Source organism: Pyxicephalus adspersus, chromosome 4 (assembly GCF_032062135.1).
Source record: "Pyxicephalus adspersus chromosome 4, UCB_Pads_2.0, whole genome shotgun sequence".
NCBI classification, from domain to species: Eukaryota; Metazoa; Chordata; class Amphibia; order Anura; family Pyxicephalidae; genus Pyxicephalus; species Pyxicephalus adspersus.
Window position 1 is genome coordinate 100639206 of NC_092861.1, and position 22061 is coordinate 100661266.

Genomic DNA, 22061 nt, shown 5'->3' on the forward strand with positions numbered 1-22061 from the left:
ACCTATCCCACCCCTCCATGTACCATCAATATCACCTTACAATAGGAATGCATCCCATCACCTGTCTCACCCTCTCATGTACCTCCCTATCACCTCACAACAATAGAAGAGTTTACCATCACTTGTCTCACCCCCTCCTGTACCCCCATATCACCTCAAAAAAATAGGAGTGTTCAACATCACCTGTCTTACCCAATCCTGTACCCCCATATAACAATACAATAGGATCGCACCCCATCACTTGCCCCCCCCCCCCCCCCCCCATCATGTTCCTCATACAACCTCACACTAGGCACGTACCCCATTACCTGTTTCACCTCCTTTTGTAACCCATATTACCTCACAAAAGGGGTGCACCCCATCAATTGTCTCATCCCCTCCTGTACCCCCATATCACCTCACAACAATAGGAGTGTTCCACATCACCTGCCTCCACCCTCATGTACACCCATATTACCTCACAACAATATGAGTGCAGCCCATCACCTGTCTCATCCTTTCATGTACCTCCCTATCACCTCACCTGTCCCACCCCCTCATGTACCCCCATTTCACCTTACAATAGGAATGCACCCCATCACCTGCCCCAACCCCTCCTGCACCCCCATATCACCTCACAACAATGGGAGAGCACCCCATCACCGTCTCCCCATATTACCTCACAATAGGAGTGCACCCCATCACCAGTCTAACCTCCTCCTGTACCCCCATAATACCTCACAATAGGAGTGCACCCCATCACCTGTCTCTCCCCCTTCTGTAGCCCTATATTACCTCACAACAATATGAGAGTAGCCCATCACCTGTTCCACCCTCTCATGTACCCCCTTATCACCTCACAACAATAGGAGTGCACACCATCACCTGTCTTACCCAATCCTGTACCCCCATATTACTATACAATAGGACTGCACCCCATCACTTGTCTCCCCCCTCAAGTACCCCATTTTACCTCACAATAGGCATGTACCCCATTACCTGTCTCACCTCCTTTTGTACCCCATATTACCTCACAATAGGAGTGCACCCCATCACTTGCCTCACCCCTTCCTGTTCCCCCCTATCAACTTACAACAATAGGAGTGTTCCACATCACCTGTCTCTCCCCCTCTGTACCTCCCTATCACCTCACAACAATAGAAGTGCACCCCATCACTTGTCTCTCCCCCTCTGTACCTCCAAATTACCTCAACAATATGAGTGCAGCCCATCACCTGTCTCACCCTCTCATGTACCTCCCTATCACCTCACAACAATAGAAGTGCACCCCATCACCTGTCTCTCCCCCTCTGTACCTCCAAATTACCTCAACAATATGAGTGCAGCCCATCACCAGTCTCACCCTCTCATGTACCCCGATATCACCTCACAATAGGAGTGCAGCCCATTACCTGTCTTACCTCCTCCTGTACCCTAATATCACCTCACAACAATAGGAGTGCAGCCCTTCAACTGTCTCACCCTCTCATGTACCCCCATATTATCTCACAATAGGAGTGCCCCCATCAACTGTCTCTCCCCCTCATGTACCCTCATATTACCGCACAACAATAGGAGCGGACCTATCACCGTCTCTTCACCTCCTGTACCCCCATATCGTCTCCCAACAATAGGAGTGCACTGCATCACCTGTATTTCCCCCTTCTGTACTCCAATACCATCTCACAACAATGGGAGTGCATCTTCCTCTCAGTCCATCTTCTGACTCTCCCTTTCCTGTACACCCATATTAACCTACAATAATAGGAGTGCACCCATCACCTGTTTACCCCCTCATTTAACCCCATACTACCTCACAAAATTGTGAGTGCAGCTTATCATCTGTCTCACCCTCTCATGTACCCCCATATAACCTCACAACAATAGGAGTGCACCCCATCACCCACTTCTCCCCCTCTCCTGTACTCCCATAATTCCTCACAAAAATATGAGTGCAGCACATCACCTGTTTACCCTCTCACGTACCTCCATATCACCTCACATCTATAGGAGTGCACCCCATCACCTGTCTCTCTTACGCCCGTACCCCCATTACTCTGCAATAACACCAGTATAAAAACCACTTTTTCCCATCCTTCCAAATCCCCTGCAACAATACCAATTCACCCCATCATTTGTCTGACACTTCCTTCACCACCATTTCATCCTACAATAATGTCAATAAGAGTAAGACACCCCAGAATTAACCCGACAGTTTATAATTCCTAAATCACACAGAAACATACCGTTTTGCTGTGCGCGGAGACTCATCCATTTTTCCTGCCTTTCAAATATTGTTTTCCGGGCTTTAAGTTTGATCCGTAAAGCCCTGCCCACTTCCTTTTCTCTGCACTACGTCACTTTCAGGTCCTTTTACTGGATCAGAATTAGCCGCTACTTATCTTCAAGGTCCTTCTCCTGGCTAATAAATACAGATCTCCATGGCTGTTCCACGTGTGTCTGCGTTTGCTGCTTTTCATCATTTAAAAGAGATGAAATCCCAGGTTAGTTGCTTTAAAAAAAGCTTATGCAAAATAGAATCGGAATTTAAGGCGTACTGCAAATCACTTAAACTCACAAGATATTTTATGAATACATACGTAGTGGTGTAATTTATTAGAAGCTGTAAGATTTATTTACTTATTTTGATTAATGTTTACTTTGGGTTTTCATTTAAAGCTTCATGTATATGACATGTACACATACGTTGCTGTGTGCTAATCCCCACATAAGTTTAGGATAATTAGGAGTTCATCCTGAAATTGCTGTGATATTGCTAATGACCTGTATTACTTGTAAAGTAGTCATTACTGATGACGAGCATCTCGGGCATGCGCAGAGGGAGCCTTTTCGTGAAAAGAGAAAAATTTGCTGATCTCATGCATGCGCAGATGGGATCGGCAAGTTTTTTTCCAACCTACGTCACCCGATCTCGCGCTTGGGTCGGGTGATGTAGGAAGAAGGACCAGGAAAAAGAGACGAACATGGTGCCGCCCGGCTCAGGGACAGCATGGGACCTAATGGAAGGCACTTCCGGATGGATCAGACTGCCCTGCAGGATTGAAGGTAAATGTATTTTTTTTTTTTGTTTTAGGCACTTTTCAGTTTAGTTTTTCTTTATTTTGCATATGCCAAGGAAAGGCGGTATTCAGAGAAGAGTGGCCCTCAGTCTCTGCAGTCTTTGTTTCCATAAGCTGAGAGTGATCAGGAGCCACTCTCTTGCACATGCAGACTCCCAAGGTCTTTTTACATGCCCAAAGGCCGTGTGAGAGAGGGTATCTCCCAAATATGTAAACAGTGCCAAGGCTGTGTGTGGGACAGCAGCTCAAAAACACAGACTTGGGGTATGTCATTACTGAATGACATTACCAAAGCTGTCTTATGAAAAGTGCCTTCTTTTTTACATATATATATATATATATATATATATTCTCATTTCCCCTAAATACTGTACATCCTAAGCAGTTTATGCATAAGTTTACATATGCATAGGCTGTTTTCGTTAACCGTTGTCAATGATGTCATAATTTGTGGGAGAAGCAGATAAGAGCAGCTAAAAGGGAAAAAGATGCACATCTAGAAATGTTAAATGCTTATGTAACCAATGAATCCACTCACTTCTAAACAATACAATGATTTAAATTAAGGACTTATGCACAGAAAATGGAAATGTTCTTATTAGCGCAGTTGCTGCTGCTGTTTACTAAAGAAAAAGTTTTAAGTTGATAAATATTCCTAATGGATCATTGGGATCCCTGATATTTTCATGAATGCATGGCTCATGTCAATCTGTCCACTTAACACATTTTAACATGATACAAAATGTTTGACATACAGACTCCATGAAAGAATGATATGATTTTTAAGTGATAAGTTATAGTAATTACACTTTGATATTCAGTTTGTAGCATTCTATGTTATTTTTACTGATAAAAGCTAAAGCAATACAGTAATACACCAAAACTCGCAGAGGTTACGTTCCTAGACACCCTCGCAAATTTTGGACGCCAACTTGTGGCCGCCCGCGACTTCTCTGGGATGCTGAACTCTCCTTAGGAATAAAATTACCATACTTTCAGTAATGATCCGTTTCCTTTTAACAACTTAAAAATTTGTTTTCCTTCGGTCTATTTTTTTTATGTTTTTATGGATCAGCTGATTTGGATACAGCTTAGTCTCAAATTTTAAGTGTTAGTTTCCAAGGAAAAAATATGCGAATTTGTGAAGCCACAGATTCAGAAGTGCAAATTTTCAGGGTATTACTGTATTGTTTATTCTCAATATAGTACTGATACAAACCCTCTCTCTTTTATTCTTATTTTCTTGCAGCCTGGGGTAAAAAAGAAGAAGCGGGCTATCTCCAAGTCACAATACAGACTGTCAAAGAAAAAGAAGCTTCCCAGGCCTGATCCTGAAGCATGTTTGAAATACACAAATGGAGTAGATGAAGACCATGGGATAAATGCATCTAGTCACACAAACAACTCAGATGAGTTGTGTAAAGAGGCAGCAAATGAAGTACTGGGACCTCTGGAACTAACACCACATGTATGTTTTGATTACAGCTATAAGTGAATTTCCACCTTTAAAAAGAAAATGGGAACCAGTTATACCTAACCATCCTACTGAAGTGGCACTATTTCATATAATAATGTCTTTTGCTGGAACAGTTTGTTGGACATTAGATTACAAATAGTGTCCTATTTTCTTTTAATGTGGAAACACGGCCTGGAAACATGTCCCACTTTAGTAGGATGGTTGTGGCCAAATTTACTTGTCTTGTGAATATTATCTGATTGGTAATGTTATCTATTGCTTGCTTATGTTGTGGCTTAGGCATCCCCCACTCAGTGGATTGGTCCACATTTTGCAATGTTAAATGGAATAAAAGTTGATTTAATTTTTTACAGTGTGGTAAATAAGTAATGAACACATAACTTTTTATCCAATAAACATATTTCTAATGGGGGTATTGACATGAAATTTACACCATATGTTGGTAACAACCCAGGTAATGCGCACATACAAAGATATGAAAACAAATACGTCCATAAATTACGTTATGTTCTCTTTATTATTAAAACGTTGACATGCTCAATACTCATTTCTCCCACTGTATTTCTAAGGAAAACTTTAAGTTATATTACTTCTCCTGCTTGCCTAAATACAAAAGTAACTCTCCTTCTCTTGCTGCAGATGCATACCTGATTCCCATGGTTGCAATTCTGCACACTGCCACTTCCAGATATAGTAAATGCAGGTATCCTTTATATATCTGTCCCTAATTATTTTCATTTATTTTTTTTTATCCTTTTGTTGCAGGATATCGTGTATATATAATCCTAGTAAATTGTTACTTTCCAGTGCTCAACCCAGAAACTGTTTCAAGCCGGGTGGGAAGAAATTTTAGGTGGGTGGCAGCCCCTGTATTGTGAACGAACTCTTTGGTAACCACCCAAAAACAGCCGGGTGGGTGCTGAAAAGTGCCGGGTGGTGCGCCCAGCTTAAAGTGCCTGGGGAGAACCCTGCTTTCACTTTTTCTTTTTATGATAACTGTGTTTGCATCTTGATACAGGATGTGCCAAGCAACATCAAGCAGCATGTTGGACCTTCACTGCAGTCTGTACTACAGAAACTGGGAAAAATTCAGAACAGTAAGGAGCGAGCTGTAACATTATTTAGGTGGCTAATTTCTCCTATTAAGCCCAAAGATTTTTTTAGGTAAGTCTGCTTTTCTGAGCCCTTAAATTCATTTATTTGGAAAAAAACAGCGCTTTAAAAGCTTATGTGTGATGGGGAATTAAAGTGTATATAATGCTGTTGACAAATTTGACAAAAATAGGACTCAACCCCCTAGCGTTTTAATTCTGTCAGTTTTTTGATGCAAAAAGTGATCCTATTTTTTTTTGCATAGAAATTTTTGTTTATATTGTGGGCCTGTAATTCTTAGGATTAACTCCCGGGTATGATAATTATATTTGTTTATTATATTATAATCATAAATTATAATAGAATACATAATTTTAAAAAATAATGAAATAGACAATAATGTAATCTTAAAATAAAATATGAAATTAAAAATGTATTTTTTTTTCATGTTGTGTGGTGTTTTTGCACTGTAAAAACCATTTAAAAGCAGATTACATTGTAATCTGCTTTTAAATTTCCCTCCCAGACACACCCCCCAATACATCACCACTCACATCACCCGGAAGATGACTCATCCTCCCAGGGTGATGTGAGTGGGCATTTCCCGTCTGTCTCACACAGACAGACGCTGGAGCTGCTCTGCATCTCCAGAGAGATACCAAGCACAATGCAGGACTTCTGCATTGTGCTTCACATTTCACTGCAGATGCCAGCAGGATTAGCAGTTTCCGGGGGTGTCCACTGCAGAAGTCCTGCATTGTGCTTGGCATCTCACTGCTGATGCGAGCAGCGGCGTGGTCGGGACCCGGGTGGTATTTAAAAGCAGATTACTCCATAATCTGCTTTTAAATTTCCCGCCCGGCCACGCCCCCCCCTGGCGGACCGGCGTCCCGGCTTCACAAGAGGACCATCCGATCGCCACTGGAGCGTGGGGAAAAGGTAAGGGGGGCTCTTAAAGTTACCCTAAGTGTGCATTTAAAAGCCACCCTGAGTCACACTCGGGATTACCGCTAGGGAGGTTAAAGTAACATTTTGTTGTACATCTTTTAGAAGATCGCAGAATCATTGCAATCAGACAATTCCTATAGCTCTCAGGGAAACTAATGAACCTGTCAAAAGGTAACCTCGCCCACTCTTCATGAGCAAATTACTTCAGCTTGGTTTCAAGGCTGTCTTCTCCACACTGCATGTTTCAGTTCCTTCTATAGATGTTCAAATCAGGACTCGTAGAAGGCCACACCAGAATGGTTCAATATATTGTTCTTGTCTACTCTTGCATGCTTTTAGTAATGCATTTTGGGTCGTTTTCCTATTTGAGAATCTACAGCCTGTGACTGAGACAGGGCTTTTTCACAGTGGGCAGTGTGTTTTACTGCAGAATGTATTGGGTTCAGATTTCAATGTTCCCTGCACAAATTCAATGCCGTGTTTTTTCTGCAATACAACATGCAGAAGGAACTGCCTGTTAACTATCTTTTGAATATAAAATGTGCTGTGCATAGATCAGTGTATGAACCTGGCATTCCTGTGTGCTAGAAATTAACTCCCACCCACATGCTTAGTTCTGCTTTTATGTAATAGATAATGTATCACATTAAACTATGAGATTTAGCACCCAACTTAACATAATAAGTTAAAAGAGTAACTGGATATACTTATAGGTGAATTATTTATTGAAAAATAAATGTGAAACAGTGCAGTTATTTTACTGTAAAAAAAACATACCAACTTGTGATGCAAGTTTCCTCTGAGTTTTGTCTTCTGCGATGCTAGGGAGCTTCTTTGCATTTTTTGCAGTGCATTTTCAGGAGCGTGACAGGAGTGCATTATATAAAACAGAACAAATTGCAAGTGTTTCCCACCAGTAAGCTGATAAGCTGACAGGACCACCAAATATGTAAGTAGGTACCCCTGTCTTTCCCACAGTTCCAGCAAACAGGTGTTTGAGCCAGAAAAAGGAGATGCAGGATAACAACTCACTGAGGTCTTGCGTGTCAGATCAACAAAAGTTGGTAGATTGTTGAAACCATATGATGGGGATCATAACTTTTCAAAGTTAGTGAGAGGTCTATGTAAGTTGGAAGCGGCATGTAAGATTTTACAATATGAGGTCCGATAATATCTTAACAAACATTGAGTTTCTTCTGGTCGGGAGAGTGTTGGAGGGAGAAGGGAACTGTTGGCGTGGTAAACAAAATGTCAAGACTCCCAAGTATATCCCTCAGCTGTATGGGAAGAAGTCCCTAAGGGGAAGGCAGGGTTGTCAAATCAGGGTGTGGCTAGGGTGGTAACGTGGAGCTGTTCAGAGCAAGTCAACCAAATTTTTAGGTCTTTAAGGGAGCCTCTTAATATTATTAAACAGTATTTATATAGTGTCAACATATTACGCAGCGCTCTGAATTATGTAGGGGTTCCAAACAGATACAAACAGTGATATAGGAGGAGGAGAGGACCCTGCCCTGAAGAGCTTACAATCTAAGAGGTGGGGGAAGTATCACACTATGGGGTGGGGTGATATGGAATAGTGGGAATTGGTGGAGGGTTTTAAGAGACATAGGAAGACAGGTAGGGAAGTTTGAGAAGATGGGTTTTGAGTGATCTTTTAAAGCAGCAGAAAGTATAGTCTTGTGTGAGGACAATGCACCCGTCATTCCTGGAAGAGTTGTAGCACGTGCTCTGTAGAGAATGTGCTACAACTCCTCTAGGGCTGCGGGTGCTGAACTCTCACGACCTCTCCATTCAGAGGTTGTGTGAGTTTACTTCACCTGTAGCCATGGAAGAGTTGTAGCATGTGCCCGTGTGGGTACAGAGCACGTGCTACAACTCCTCTTGGTACAGTGAACTCACACAACCACTGCAGCTCACTTGCCACATCTCCGCTAGGACTGTGGAGCAATCAAAAAAGTGGAGCTGTCAGGAGATCAGAGCTTTGCTGATTGCTGCTGCGGTCCTGTTCTCCTTACAGCTCCGTTTTCTTGAAGGCTCTGCAGCCCTAGCGGAGCTGTGGCATTTGTTCTGCACCCACGTGGGTACACAGCATGTGCTACAACTCCTCTAGGGCTGCAGATGCTGAACTCGACAGTGCACCCGTTGACCCTGGAGGAGTTGTAGTGGGTTCTCTGTACCCATGTGGGTACAGAGCATGTGCTACAACTCCTCTGGGGCCATGTGTGCAGTGAACTTGCCTCCATTGATTGGCTGAGAAAAGGGAAACCCTGATGACAGCACAAGAGGTGAATGAGGAGACTTGTCCTTATTTCTAGTGCTGGGGATCACACGCTGTCAGGAGTCCCACGGCTGTGCCTATGTCATAAATGCAGCTGTGGAAATCCTCCTTTCATTGTGGGATAAAAAAGTTAGACAAAACACACACGTATAATAAAAATACTTAAACAATAAAGTTTGGTTTCACTTTTTACGTATATTTTTCACCCTTTCAGGGAATGAATAGGTGGTTTTATATACTCATCCCCTGGGGTTAAAATTAAACCGCTTATGTAAAATCACTATAAAACTGGTCAGTGTTTAAAAGCTTGTAAAAATGCATAAAAACACATATATAACATGCGTTTTTATAACCGTCCATGTAGACCCAGCCTTAGATCAGGGTCTGCTGGAGTGAGATTTAAAGCCACTTAAAGTAGCTAATCTTGAAGTTGCTAAATTTGTGGTGGTTTAAAAGTTATGTGTAGTATTTGCTAAAGGTGTTTTTTAGCAAAAAAAAAAAAAAAAAAAAAGAATGGAAATAACAGGTAGCCCTGTCTAGTTCTATTAGAGACAGATGAGGCGTGTTCCATTTACCAATATTCTAGCCAATGTTTCAGTATTCTACCTGCAGGGGAAGAGTACAGAGCAATAATTTTACTTGGTAATATCAGACCCATGCCTAATTGCTTTAGGGTCTGATCTGAGAATTACCAGTTCATCCTGTTGAAAGCCTTATTTGCATCAATGGACAAAAAGGCAGGGATGTGGTGCTTCCGAGCATAGGCAATAAAGCTATTAACATGTTGGAAGGAATGGGATTCGTATAGCAAAGATTTTAGTAAAGGGGTAAAACACCTGGACCTGGGCATTTACCGACCTACAAATTTTTTATAATTAGAAGAAATTCATCAGAGGACAGTGGAGATTCCAATGCAGTAAAAAGGTCCGCTTAAAAGAGAAACTGGATATAATTAAAGTTGATTCAAAAGCATCCTCTAAAAAATTAACCACTTTAGTTAATCAGTTTTATTATTCTTTTGTAGTAGTTCTAACCCTCTGTTCATAAATGTGCATCCATGACATGTATAGGCCTGTTTTAATTATTCAATGTATGGTTTTTTTTTTTAAACCACCAGTTAAAGCTCAGCAAAACATTGGTATGTGATTTGCCTGCCTGATATCGGGCATAGCTGACTGATATCCTTAACTTTTGTAATTATTTTTTACTTGCAGGAATGTTTGGGAGAAGAAACCTGCTCTAATTAGAAGGCACAACAGTAAATATTATGATGGATTTTTTTCTTCTTCAGAATTTGACCGCATTCTCAGAGAAGTGGGTGCACAAAACATCTTGTAATAATGTTAATTATAATGTGTTGATTTTTCATTACATTGACGTCATTTGTCAAAAAAATAAAAATAAAAGGGCTTTTTTGCATACCTGTTAAGTTTAGAACACGATTAGTTATTTTGTAAATGCCCATTTATGTTTGTTGCTTTTGGACAATTATAGAGCTAATATTGCAGATAACTTTTTAAAGATTACTTTATATTTGTATTATCAATAACATAAAGCTGGGTCATTTTTGTGCAAAAAATCCAGTGTAGACAAAAAAACAGTTCACGAAAACATAGCACATGTAATATTTCCTAACTATTTAAAATTACTGATTGACTTCTAGACTTTCTACTAAATTGCTAATTGAAGGTTGAATTTTTCTATAGTCTTGACATGTAACTTGGCGTTTTTGTTTGAGACTGCTAGGTCATATTTCCAATCTTTTGCTTTTAAATCTAGGATAATGTAAAATTTGGTGTAAATTTGGATGTCACCAGTTATACTGATGGAGTCCGGGAAACCCTTAATCCTCCTGGCAGAGCCTTGCCACTGGTTGTATGGGACTATTTTAAGGTAAGCAAAAGCGTGTGGTGAAACATTATTTTTTTATTCTGCAAGCAATTGTATGCTTCTGGCTGCCACACTTGCTAAATTCCTGTAACTTTGCATTAAAATATAAAAAAAACTGTACACAAGAAAAAGCTTACTGTTAAGGGTGTGATTAATATTATTTTTACCTTCTACTACACTGAAATTTGTGATCTAAGCTGTTCAGTAAGAGGTCAGGAAAAAAAATTAATGCTGATTGGGTTCCAGCATCAGTACAAGCTTTTTAATATGGGACTGTTTGTTTCCCAGAGTGAAATATGAAATTATTTTTTTTTAAGTTAAATACGTCTTAACTTTATTTTAAATTACGAATAACATACATGAGTTTACAATCCTTATATTTGGTTTCTACATTCATTTTCCTTTCTCCAGCCAGTAAATCTAGGTGGAGGTTTTTCTGTGGTCCATATAGAAAAGATAACAGTGTCCATAGGAAGTTTTCAGTTTACAAAATTTCAGATATAACACTATAAATCTTTTTGATTATAATTATTTTTTTTTTAATTAAAAATAATTAATTATATATATGCTTGTGCCCTTCATGCTTTGCATTAATACCTATTTTTTTTATTATTGGTAATAGATCACTGCTTGTCTTGGTGAGATGGTATGTGTTATATATTGAAATCACCCTTTCTTTTTTTTTTTTTTTTTTTTTTTTAAAGAATGGCTGTTCGTTGAGGTTATTAAATCCACAGGCCTTTTCTGTCACAGTGTGGAATGTCTTGTCTATTCTGCAGGAACTCTTTAAAAGCATGGTTGGGGCAAACACGTATGTATTTTTTTTTTTTTTTATGTTTGAGCAGCCTGCATTGTAGCTATGTTAGATTGAATTAGGAAAATCGGATTAGGATTTCACCACTCATCCTGGATCAACAATGGAACAAAAAAAATATAAAGGTTCAACTTTAAAGGAAATTAAGGTCTGTACAGATTCTAGATTTCTACCTGAGACAAATTTCTTTGGCATCAGTCCAAATGTCCCACAAAAATGTTTATCAATCTGCTGTAGCAAATTAATAAGCGCTATTGTAGTCCCTGCTCATACCTTTGCATCTCTTTAAAGAAGATTAGGCTGGTGTCTGTTCAGCACCCTTTATTTTTACAGTCACTCAGAATGATCACTGGGGATTGTTTGATTTTTATTATGGTTTATTTACAACGTCTTTGATCAAAATGCTTTTGAAACAGACTGTAAATGGATATAGACACGTTAAATAGCCTCATATGCCACCTAATGTCACAGAAAAAAATGCACATTTTGATCTATATATTGGGATTTATGTTTATCGGATAAAAGAAAATAAAAGCATTTATTTTTATTGTCCTGGCCATAAAAAAAGAAAGGTTCATAATCAGTACATATTTCTTAAAGTGTTTTCATCCCAGTGTTTTGGATCTTTCAATACATCTGCTTGTTAGATTTAGGAATTTGGAAATATTTGCTTAAGTTCTAAAAAATGTAATAATCAATGTTAGACCTGTGTGCATAGCCCAGGCAGGAGTCCTGTACCCTTTGCTTTTTTTTCCCTTGAAAGATGGCTTTCCAAAGATCCCAATGTAACTCTTAAGTGTAAATCTTATTTTGAAAGACATACCAAAATTTGTGTCTACCTGTTCCCTTTTTATGAAATGTCCACAATCCACAGCAAAATAACTCTGATTCTGCAGGAAGCTGTGTCAGCAGGGTGTTCTTGCTGTCACAATAACGGCTTTAGTTTCAATAAATGTTTAGTAAAAAATTTAAAAAGAAACAATACAAGCATGAGCGGCCAAGTGCTCCATATTAATAACCAATAGGAACATTAAACTGACAGGCATTAACAGAACAATTATACAGACATGAACTCAAGTGTTGGCAAACCAGGTTTACAAAGTAAATAACCATTGCTAAATACCATTGCATAAGGTGGGTACATAGTGGTTTAGGCTTAGTCTACACAGACTGTTTCCCCAGCGTTTAACCTGAGGCTTTTAAAGCCCATGTTTGAAGTCCTCATGCATTCCAATGGGCTAATCTAAACCAGGATGTTTCCTTCATGCACGTTTTGGAGCGTTATCTTAAACGTTGCTTACAACGTTTAAAAAATTAAAATGCTGGATAAACGCAGGAAAATGCTTACATTGAACTCAATGGAGGCATTTTCAAGTGTCTTTAAGCTTTTATGAAAGCTTCCATTAAAAAGAATAGGGGCTTTATAAACGTTTTTAGCAGGACTTAGGACTCTGGAAGCCCCCTTTAATAAGGAGACTCCCAGATCTCCACCACACCCTGGGGAATGAGTACAGGGGTACATAAAACCCCTTACTCATTCCCGCAGCCCTAGAGGAGCTGTGACATGTATTACAGACACAGAACACATGTCACAGCTCCTCTAGGGCTGCGGGAGCGATCAGGGGAGCGGAGCTGTCCGCATAGCAGAGCTCCGCTGACTGCTCTGCTCCCTGATTGGCTAAGGAAAGGGAAATCCTGATGCTTGAGCTGTCATCAGGGTTTCCTATTTCTCAGCCAATCACAGAGCACTAGGGGTGAATGGCAAAACTTGTCCTCATTTAACCCCTAGTGCCCTGCGATCCCTCACTGTCAGGAGGATTTCCAGGGCTGTGCTCATGTCATGATTATTAGCTGTGAGTAAGCCTCTGCTGGTAGTGTCTGTAATTATTGGTGTTCATAAAGCATAGCCACTCCGTCAGCCCATGTAGGCTAAACCTATTACACAAAGAAATGACTGTATTCTTCTTTACATGACAGTATAGCTTTACTAATTTTTTGATTCAGGTATCTGACTCCTCCTGCTACTCAGGGTTTTGCACCACATTATGATGACATTGAAGCCTTTGTTGTTCAGCTGGAAGGCAAAAAGCACTGGAGAGTCTACAGTCCTAGGTTAGTGTTGCTGTGGGTAACAAAATTATCCTGTTTATGTAATGTTCCTATCTGCTCAACTGTTTTGTTTTTTTTGTGTATGTTAGTATACCTAGTGTGTAGATGACTTAGAGCTCCACCATAAAATATAATATGCATCTTTAGTACCCATGCCCTTCAAAAAATAAAAATAAAGAAAGTATTTAATCATAATGCTCCAAAATGTCATACTTTCTCTCGATGACTGTTGTATTAGGACCTAGATATCCCCAATAGATATAGATATCTCTTTCAATACATTAAAAGTTCAGCCTTTTTGCCTAAATTTCCTGTTCAGGTGTCAGGCCACTGCAGCACAATTTTTTGTGGGCTAGGTCTCCTCAACGCTTCCCCACCCCGAGTTCAGTTCAGAACAAACTGCCCACCCACCTCCCTTCTTTCCCCTCCCCACACAAAGCATCATATATGTAATATATATAGATATAGATATAGATATAGATATAGATAGATGTGTGTATGTATATATATGTGTGTGTATATATATGTAAGTATATTATTAGTATGCAAGGAAATATGTGCCATATATCAACATCATTTAAAATTGGCTTTAAGCTGTCCACAGCCTTTAATTAGTATGTAATTGGTATTTTTTTATTTTTTTTGCCAGAAAGACTTGTTTTTGGCTTCTGCCTGTTGTGTGTGTGTGTGTGTGTGTGTGTGTGTGTGGGTGGGTGTTTTTTGTTTTTTGCTTTTTTTTTTTTTTTTTTTTGCCCAGTTTTTTATTTTTTTAGTTTTCTGAGGACCTTACTAAATAAACATTACACAAAAATAAAAGGTTTAAATTACAGGCACATTACTTTATGAATGAAGGCAGACAAAAATTATGAATGGAAAAAGAGGGGAAAAATGGGCAGTTTACGTTTGACACTGCAGATGGCTTACGTGTAAGACTTATAAACCAACTAGCAATAATATATTTTGTAATATTAGAATACTAATATATACAAGGATTGCTATAACAGATATATTCCTTATGTTAGTAACAGAGATATGTCATCTTTTGTTTTGATTTTAGGAATACTTCAGAACAGCTGCCTCAGTTCTCCAGTGGTAAGCAAATACATGTGTTTGGAGGGGAGTTAAATGTACTTGTTTTTTCATGTTATATTACTCATATAGACCTTAAATTATATTTAATAACATACTATGTAAAAATCTATTTCATTATGTATTCTGTATCAGATCCAAGTGTTGTGGAACATTAGAGAATTTTCAGTTAGCACAACAGTTTGAGTATAATATATCCAATAGCACATACCTTTCACAAAAATATATAGTCTTTTCATCTCTGCCTTATTTTTCTCTGCGTATAAAAATATTATGTGACCAATTATTCACTTTGAGATCATTACAAAAACAAGAAGGCACTCTTTGCGTCTGGAAAAAAAGTTGAAGCTCCGGATAAGGAAGGGATTCCTCACTGTAAGGTCTGTGAAAATGTGGAATTGGCTTCCTCATGAATTAGTTTCAGTAACTTCAATAGATTGCTTTAGGAAAATGCTGCAAGCACAGACTATAACTGAGTATTAAGGCTTTAATGTAAAGATAACAGAGACCATTGATTAAGGGAACATCCGATTGCCTCATGGAATCGGGAAGCAATATCGTTCCCCTGTTGAAGCAAATTGTACCAGGGTTTTTTGCTTACCTCTGGACCAACTATGTCCATAGGGTTTGTTTCCGGGATATGTTTATTTCACTTGTGGTTGAACTTGATGGACCTATGTCTTTTTTTCAACTTGACCTACTATGTAACTATATGTACATTCGTCTATGGTATGGATATTCAATGTAAATGATCAATCAATAGTCCATGTGGGAATATAAACAATGAATTTCTTCTAGTGCAAAAGTCATCGTCCGTGGATCTGCCAGGAAGGTCGTTTAGACCAGTGTTTTTCAACCGCTGTTCCGCTGCACACTAGTGTGCCTTGAGAGATCTTCGGGTGTACCGTGGGAAATTATCCAATTTCAGTTAATTGGTCCCAAAATGATTTATTTACTGCAAAAAATTTGTCTTCATTTGTCTATACCAGCGATGTATAGTGATAGGCAGAACCAAGAAAAACTCTTCCACTAGATGGCAGCAGGTAGCTAATTTACGTGTCTGACTTTTTGGTGGTGTTCCGTGGGATTTTTCTAATTGTAAAATATGTGCCGCGACTAAGAAAGGTTGGGAAACACTGGTTTAGACGACGGTGTACACACGCCAGATTCTCGTCCGATATCGGCCCTGAGCTGATTATTGTATTACAAGAACCATTAAACGTGTGCATGTAGCCTTAGTTAAAGCGAGAATGATGTTGAACACTTGATGATGATGAAGTCTGTACACTTGTCTATCATGTAGTAGTGAATACTTTTTCATTTTGCTATACAACTGTGTGTCACTGTTTCAAAAAGTTTTATAGCAAGTTCTTCATTATCTGCTTACCATACAAAAATGGTTAAAAAATGAATTTAAATCTTTCCTAATTAAATCCTTTTTCATTATAGTATCTGCAAGGACCAGCATGTAGTACTTTGTTTTGGCACATACTCATATAGAAAACACACATTGAATATATATTTTGACAAGCTCTTTTGAGCAGGGTCCTCTCCTCTTGTTAAATTGTTTGTATTTTGTCTGTCATTTGCAACCCCTATTGAATGTACAGTGCTATGTAATATGTTGGTGCTGTTTAAATACTGTCTAATAATAATTTACAATATTAAAGTCAATATTGTTTAAAAAGATACCAAGCATGTCACTCATCAATTCTGTGTGCCTGTAAAATGGGGGTGTTCAGAAATACCCAAGATTGTTTATCGGTGTTGCTATTGCCGTGGTGTCCGACATGCCTCTTATATATAGCAAGAGCATGTTGGCACTTTAAGTAAAAGGCCCCTATAAAAAGACATCATGAACCTATCTGTCAATCCATTTTGGATTAAATGTGTTCCCACCCACTTTGTGTGAGCCAAGAAATTTTAAACCATGAAGATTGTCTTCGCTTTATGGTGACCTCAGTGAACATTTTTTGTGTGTAACTGTACTTTACATTTTTACCTGTCATCACATTTTCTTTAGGCTGTCCTCTTTCTCACAGATTAATGGAGATGCACACCAATCTCCAGACTTCAGTCATGTAGAAAATTGGTTCCTGAACCTAAAAAATGCCAGCTTGACTCCTCTGCACTATTATTATTATTATTTGTTGTGGAGGATAAGGCTTGTGATGCTAAACTCATAGGTTTGGATGCTGTGGCTTTTCTCACTTAGCAGTAGGATCTGGGTTTTTGAACTTGCTGTCTCGTCCTTTCAGTTAGTTTCCCTTGCCAAGTTCTGCATCAAGACCTTTTAGCAGGAAATATTTTCCGGATTCAACATGTCCACTTTTCCATGTAATAAAAAGCTGCATACCTGAGCTAGGCTATTGCTGGCCACTAATTTTTATCTTATTTTCAAAGCCCCTGAAAATAGTATTTTCACCAAAATTGCTGGGTGCGTGCGGCTCTGGTAGAGGTGTAAAAAGTTGGAATCATCCCTAATATTTTCTTTCACTTTGTTTTAGTTGCACTCAAGTGACAATGTCAATATGTTTAAATTTTGGACAGCTAATTTTAGTGACCATGACCTTGGAGAGCCTATTCTGGAGACAATTTTGGAAGCTGGAGACCTTCTTTATTTCCCTCGAGGGTTCATTCACCAGGGTGATTGCCTTCCTGATGTCCACTCCCTACACATAACTATCTCCTCATTCCAGAGGAATAGCTGGATTGATCTCCTAGAAAAAGTATGTTGTCTTTTGCATGTACCTGAAAAATAACAAACTGTATTTCTGCTTCCTACTCTTTCTGCTTTGCTTTGCTTATGAGGTCTGAGTATGTCAGTATTTGTATGTCAAAAGCGGTAAATTATTTTGAATGGAAATTTGTTGTTTAATATTTTAGGCCTGTAATTCTTAAGAATACCTCCCGGGTTTGATAAGTTTGAAACCCCTATATGTGAAATATGTTGTGATATGTACATTTTCTAAGAGCTGACATGAATTCATCATGGTCCTTTCCACACTTTATATTATTGTGTCAGGGAACATGCTCTTGGGAACACCTGAAATTTGAAAGTTACACTGTTTCATGATAGGGGATACCAATGATGCTTAAGGAAGCCTTTTAAAGTATGTGCTGGCATTAATACATTTAAAAACATTTTGACGAGGGAGTGCGCATGCGCCGCCGTCTATGGAGGACGCTCAGTAGACGGCTCAGCACCCCCCCCGGATGCGGTTTGGTTGTTTTTTTGTTTGTCCTGTGATTGTTATTTGTCTTCTGTGTGCTTTTCTTTCCTCTGGTACCCCCATGTTTTTCCATGCCCCTCCCCACCCCAAGAGGAAGTGTAAACATGACGCTAAATGTTACATATAGTCGTGATGGCTGAACCCCCTATAGTAAATCCAATTCCTACAAAACTAACATTGCTTTCCCATAATGTTCAAGGCCTTAATTCCCCTATCAAGAGGACAAAAGCATTTCTCTACTATAACTCCTTGAAGGTGGACATATTGGCTTTACAGGAAACTCACTTGTCCAAAAACTCGTCTCCAAGGTACTTTCATAAAAATTATCTCATCTTTTATCAGATAAGAAAAAATGTGGGGTTCTTTTGTATTTTTGAAAGAGTTTGAATTTTGCACCTCGGGAGGTGTTTAGGGACCCAGGAGGTAGATTCCTGTTGGTGGTTGGTTATGTGGGATCACAGCTCATTACAGTAATTTCGTACTATGCACCCAAAAAGGGTCAACTAAATTTTTTTCTGTGCTTTTCTGAATGAGATTTGGCCCAAAGTGCGGGGCTCTCTTGTTCTGTTAGCTGACTCCAATTTGGCTCTGGATCATATTTTAGATAAATCTAAATTAAGCAGATATAGGGACCCTCCCAGAAAAAGTCATGACTTTTCACTTTTGTTGAGAAAATATGACCTCATAGACTGTTGGCGGGAGATAAACCCATCAGCCAGAGACTATACTTTTTTTTTCAGCAGCCCATAACCAATACTCCCGTATTGATCATGGGTTTGTCCAGTCTAACATGATCCCTAATGTATTTGGGGCCCGTATCTTGTCAACCCCTTGGTCCGATCATGATCCCCTAGCTCTGTATCTGACGGGCTTTAGCCGGCCTCAGGTCGGATTCCGCTGGGGATTTAATGAAAGTTTTGTGTCGGATACATTGGTAAAAGAGGAAATAGATTCACTGCTAACTGGCTACTTTCAAATTAATGTGCCAAGCGAGACCTTCCCAGCGATTTAACTGGGAAGCCCATAAAGCTTACATCCGGGGGGAGCTGATCAAGATGGGGACTTCCCGCAAAAAGGCACTTAATAAATTGATTGACACCGGTCTCCGAGAATATCACAGTTTGCAGCAACAACACAAGGCCACCCCCCTTTCAGGATTGAAATCCCGATTGGAGGCCAAACGCACTGAGCTTAATTTGCTCCTAACAGCTGGGTTTGAGAAATCAATACGCTGGGCATCTCAAAAATTTTTCTTATGGAGCGACAAACCAGGCAGCCTATTGGTTAATAAGCTTAACCCTAGACCTAGGTCCCATGCTCTTCCTAAAATTAAGATCAAGGATGGTAAATTATCTCAGAACCCTAAAAAAATATTGACAGCCTTTGAAGACTTTTATGGTCGGTTATACAGTTCCGAGGCAGTTGTTTCTGAAACAGGAATTGAAGGGTTTCTGAACTCCCCAAGCTGCATCCTAAACATAAAGCGATTATGGAACGTCCGTTCACAATCAAGGAACTGAATGGGGCTCTAAAAACTATTAAATTGAGTAGCTTGCCCGGGCCGGATGGTTTTTCCAACTTGTACTATAGAACATTCAGCCCGGTACTGGCGCCGCATCTGATCGGTTACTTTAATTATCTACGAGAAGGGAACTTCTTGATGGGCGATGCCAATAGAGCATTTATTAGTGTGATTCCCAAACCGGGAAAAGATGCCTCTGAGATAACCAACTACCGGCCCATTTCCTTGATAAATTGCAATCTAAAAATTATGACAAAGATTATGGTGACCCGACTGGGTTCATTTTTAGGCACGTATATCCACCCAGATCAAGTGGGTTATGCAACATAGACAGGCTCCAGACTAAACGAGAAGGGCTATTGACCTAATATCAGTGGTTAACTCTAGCTGGGACGGAGGTCTTCCACGTCAAGCTATGTTGCTTTCATTGGATCTCCAAAAGGCTTTCGACAGTTTATCATGGAGATACCTATTTCAGGTTCTTTCCAGGATGAACTTTGGGGCCCACTTTACAAGTGTTTTATCTGCGCTTTGACTCCCCAGAAGCGAAAATATCATTGGGAGGTTTTCTTTCTAAAACACACCCTACTAAAAGGGGGACCAGACAGGGATGTCCCCTCTCGCCTCTTTTATTTGCCTTGGCGATTGAACCTCTGGCAATAGCTATGCGAATGCACCCTAACATCAAGGGCATTCATTGTGGTCAGGTTGAACATAAATGTGCCCTATTTGCTGATGATATTTTGATGTTTATTACTTCTCCAATTACTACTTTACCCAATCTTCTGGAACTCGTAGATGATTTTGCACAGTGCTCAGGCCTACGGGTCAATAATGCTAAGTCTCAGGCCCTCAACATAAATATCCCCACGGGAACGTTGGCAGTGATTCAGGACAAATTTGACTTCAGCTGGCATAAAGACTCTATTCAATATTTAGGCATTCAGTTGACCCCTACATATAGTGCACTTTACAAACTTAACTATGCACCCCTGTTTAGAAAACTTTACGTGGACCTCAGGCGCTGGTCTCTTTCCCCTCCTTCATGGATGGGATGCATAGCTGCTGTTAAAATGAATCTGCTCCCCAGATTGCATTACTTATTTCGTACCATTCCTGTTCAGGTTCCTATGAAGGAGATAGCACTCCTTCAATCTAGAGTAAAGGAGGTTTATCTGGGCAGGAAAAAAGGCCAGAATTCGAAAGGAAACCCTATTTGCTCCTAAACGCAGGGAGGATTGGGAGTACCACATTTGAAATACTATTCTGTGGAGGCTCCAAGTGGCACAATTCTCGCTGAGTACATTGCAAGGAGCCCGACCACAATGAGTTGAGATAGAGAACCAGGATGATTTTCTGGGCGCTATAGATTCCCTTGTGGCCCAGGAAGGGCCCGATGGGCTCATCAAAATGCCCGGCCTTATCTCATTCCATTCAGCTTTGGAGCAAATTCAGGGACCATCCAACATTGTCCTCCAGACATAAACCCTTGACCCCACTCTGGAATAATCCAGACTTCCCGCCGGGCCAACGACCGGCTGACTTTCATTGGTGGATCTCTAAAGGCTTTCAACGGGTGAGGGATTTGATAGATATCAGGGCAGTCCTCACATGGGACCACTTAACCAGCACATTTGAAATTCCTTTCACAGAATATTTTCGCTATAGACAATTGATCTCATAATCTCATTAATAAATCGATAATTGGACAGGCCCGGAGACCTATGAGATCTTCCCCTCTTGAAAGCACATGTTCTTCCATAGACTCCACGAGAGGTCAAATTGCTGTTTTATACTCAGCCCTAGTTTCCCCTACCACTAAATTGCAATACATGCTAGACTGTGAATCTGAACTGGGCACCACCTGGGAATTAGAGGAGTGGTGGGATATGATATACTCTTTCCAAGATATCTCAGGATTCCGCTGTGGTGGAGGCTAATTACAAGGTGGCACTTAGGTGGTACCTCACCCCGGCTAGGTTAGCAAAGATGTTTCCATCAGCAGCTCCTCAGTGTTTTTTGAAGCTGTGATGTCAGAGGTCAAAATTTTAAATCAAGAGATTTGCAGCACAGTGGAGGCCGCCCTGTTAAACAAGATTGCTATGGCCCTGCCTAAACCCACGAAGAAATTGGTCAGGTTAATTTTACTGGTGGGACGGATTTCACTGGCTAAAGCATGGAAGTCGTCCTCAATACCTTTGGATCCCATCACCACCAAATTAAATTGGATTATGGTGAATGATAGACTTACTCATACTCTAAAGAACTCGTTGGATAAATTTGAGCATATTTGGGAACTGTGGATTTCTTTCAACGGTTATAGCTAGCACGCTGTGTGACATTGATTTTAGACTTGGAAAACCGACTAGAATCCTGAATTGCACTTCCTCTTTCCCCTTCTTCCTATCCTATCTCTTCTTGTTTGTTTGTCTATTGTCTCCTTTGTCTTATGTTCCCTCCATTAGTACCCTGTTTCCCCGATTATAAGGCACTCTCTTATATTATTTGAAATGCCAAAATATGCCCTGGGTCTTATTTTCAGGGGATGTC

At 39.9% G+C, this 22061-nt stretch overlaps 1 protein-coding gene and 1 long non-coding RNA gene across 4 annotated transcripts in view; one reads left to right on the forward strand and one right to left on the reverse strand.

The window, feature by feature from the left end:
• The window catches only part of LOC140329079 (uncharacterized), a 30953-nt gene extending 28640 nt beyond the window's left edge, over positions 1–2313 (reverse strand). Inside the window, exon 1 of the long non-coding RNA XR_011920411.1 lies at positions 2226–2313. This is a non-coding gene — a long non-coding RNA (uncharacterized lncRNA). The remainder of the gene's footprint in view (positions 1–2225) is intronic.
• A 33-nt stretch (positions 2314–2346) lies between these two features.
• Positions 2347–22061, forward strand: part of RIOX1 (ribosomal oxygenase 1) — a 44225-nt gene continuing 24510 nt past the window's right edge. For 2 of the 3 annotated variants that reach the window (XM_072409156.1, XM_072409158.1), the window contains exons 1-9: positions 2347–2483; positions 4309–4527; positions 5555–5700; positions 10069–10168; positions 10634–10747; positions 11449–11555; positions 13563–13670; positions 14725–14759; positions 17307–17485. In XM_072409156.1, coding sequence (XP_072265257.1) covers positions 2421–2483; positions 4309–4527; positions 5555–5700; positions 10069–10168; positions 10634–10747; positions 11449–11555; positions 13563–13670; positions 14725–14759; positions 17307–17485 — 1071 coding nt within the window. In that variant the 5' untranslated portion in view covers positions 2347–2420. Of the gene's footprint in view, positions 2484–2862; positions 3046–4308; positions 4528–5175; positions 5240–5554; positions 5701–10068; positions 10169–10633; positions 10748–11448; positions 11556–13562; positions 13671–14724; positions 14760–17306; positions 17486–22061 lie in introns of those variants that run through there. The other variant, XM_072409157.1, reaches the window with a different exon arrangement.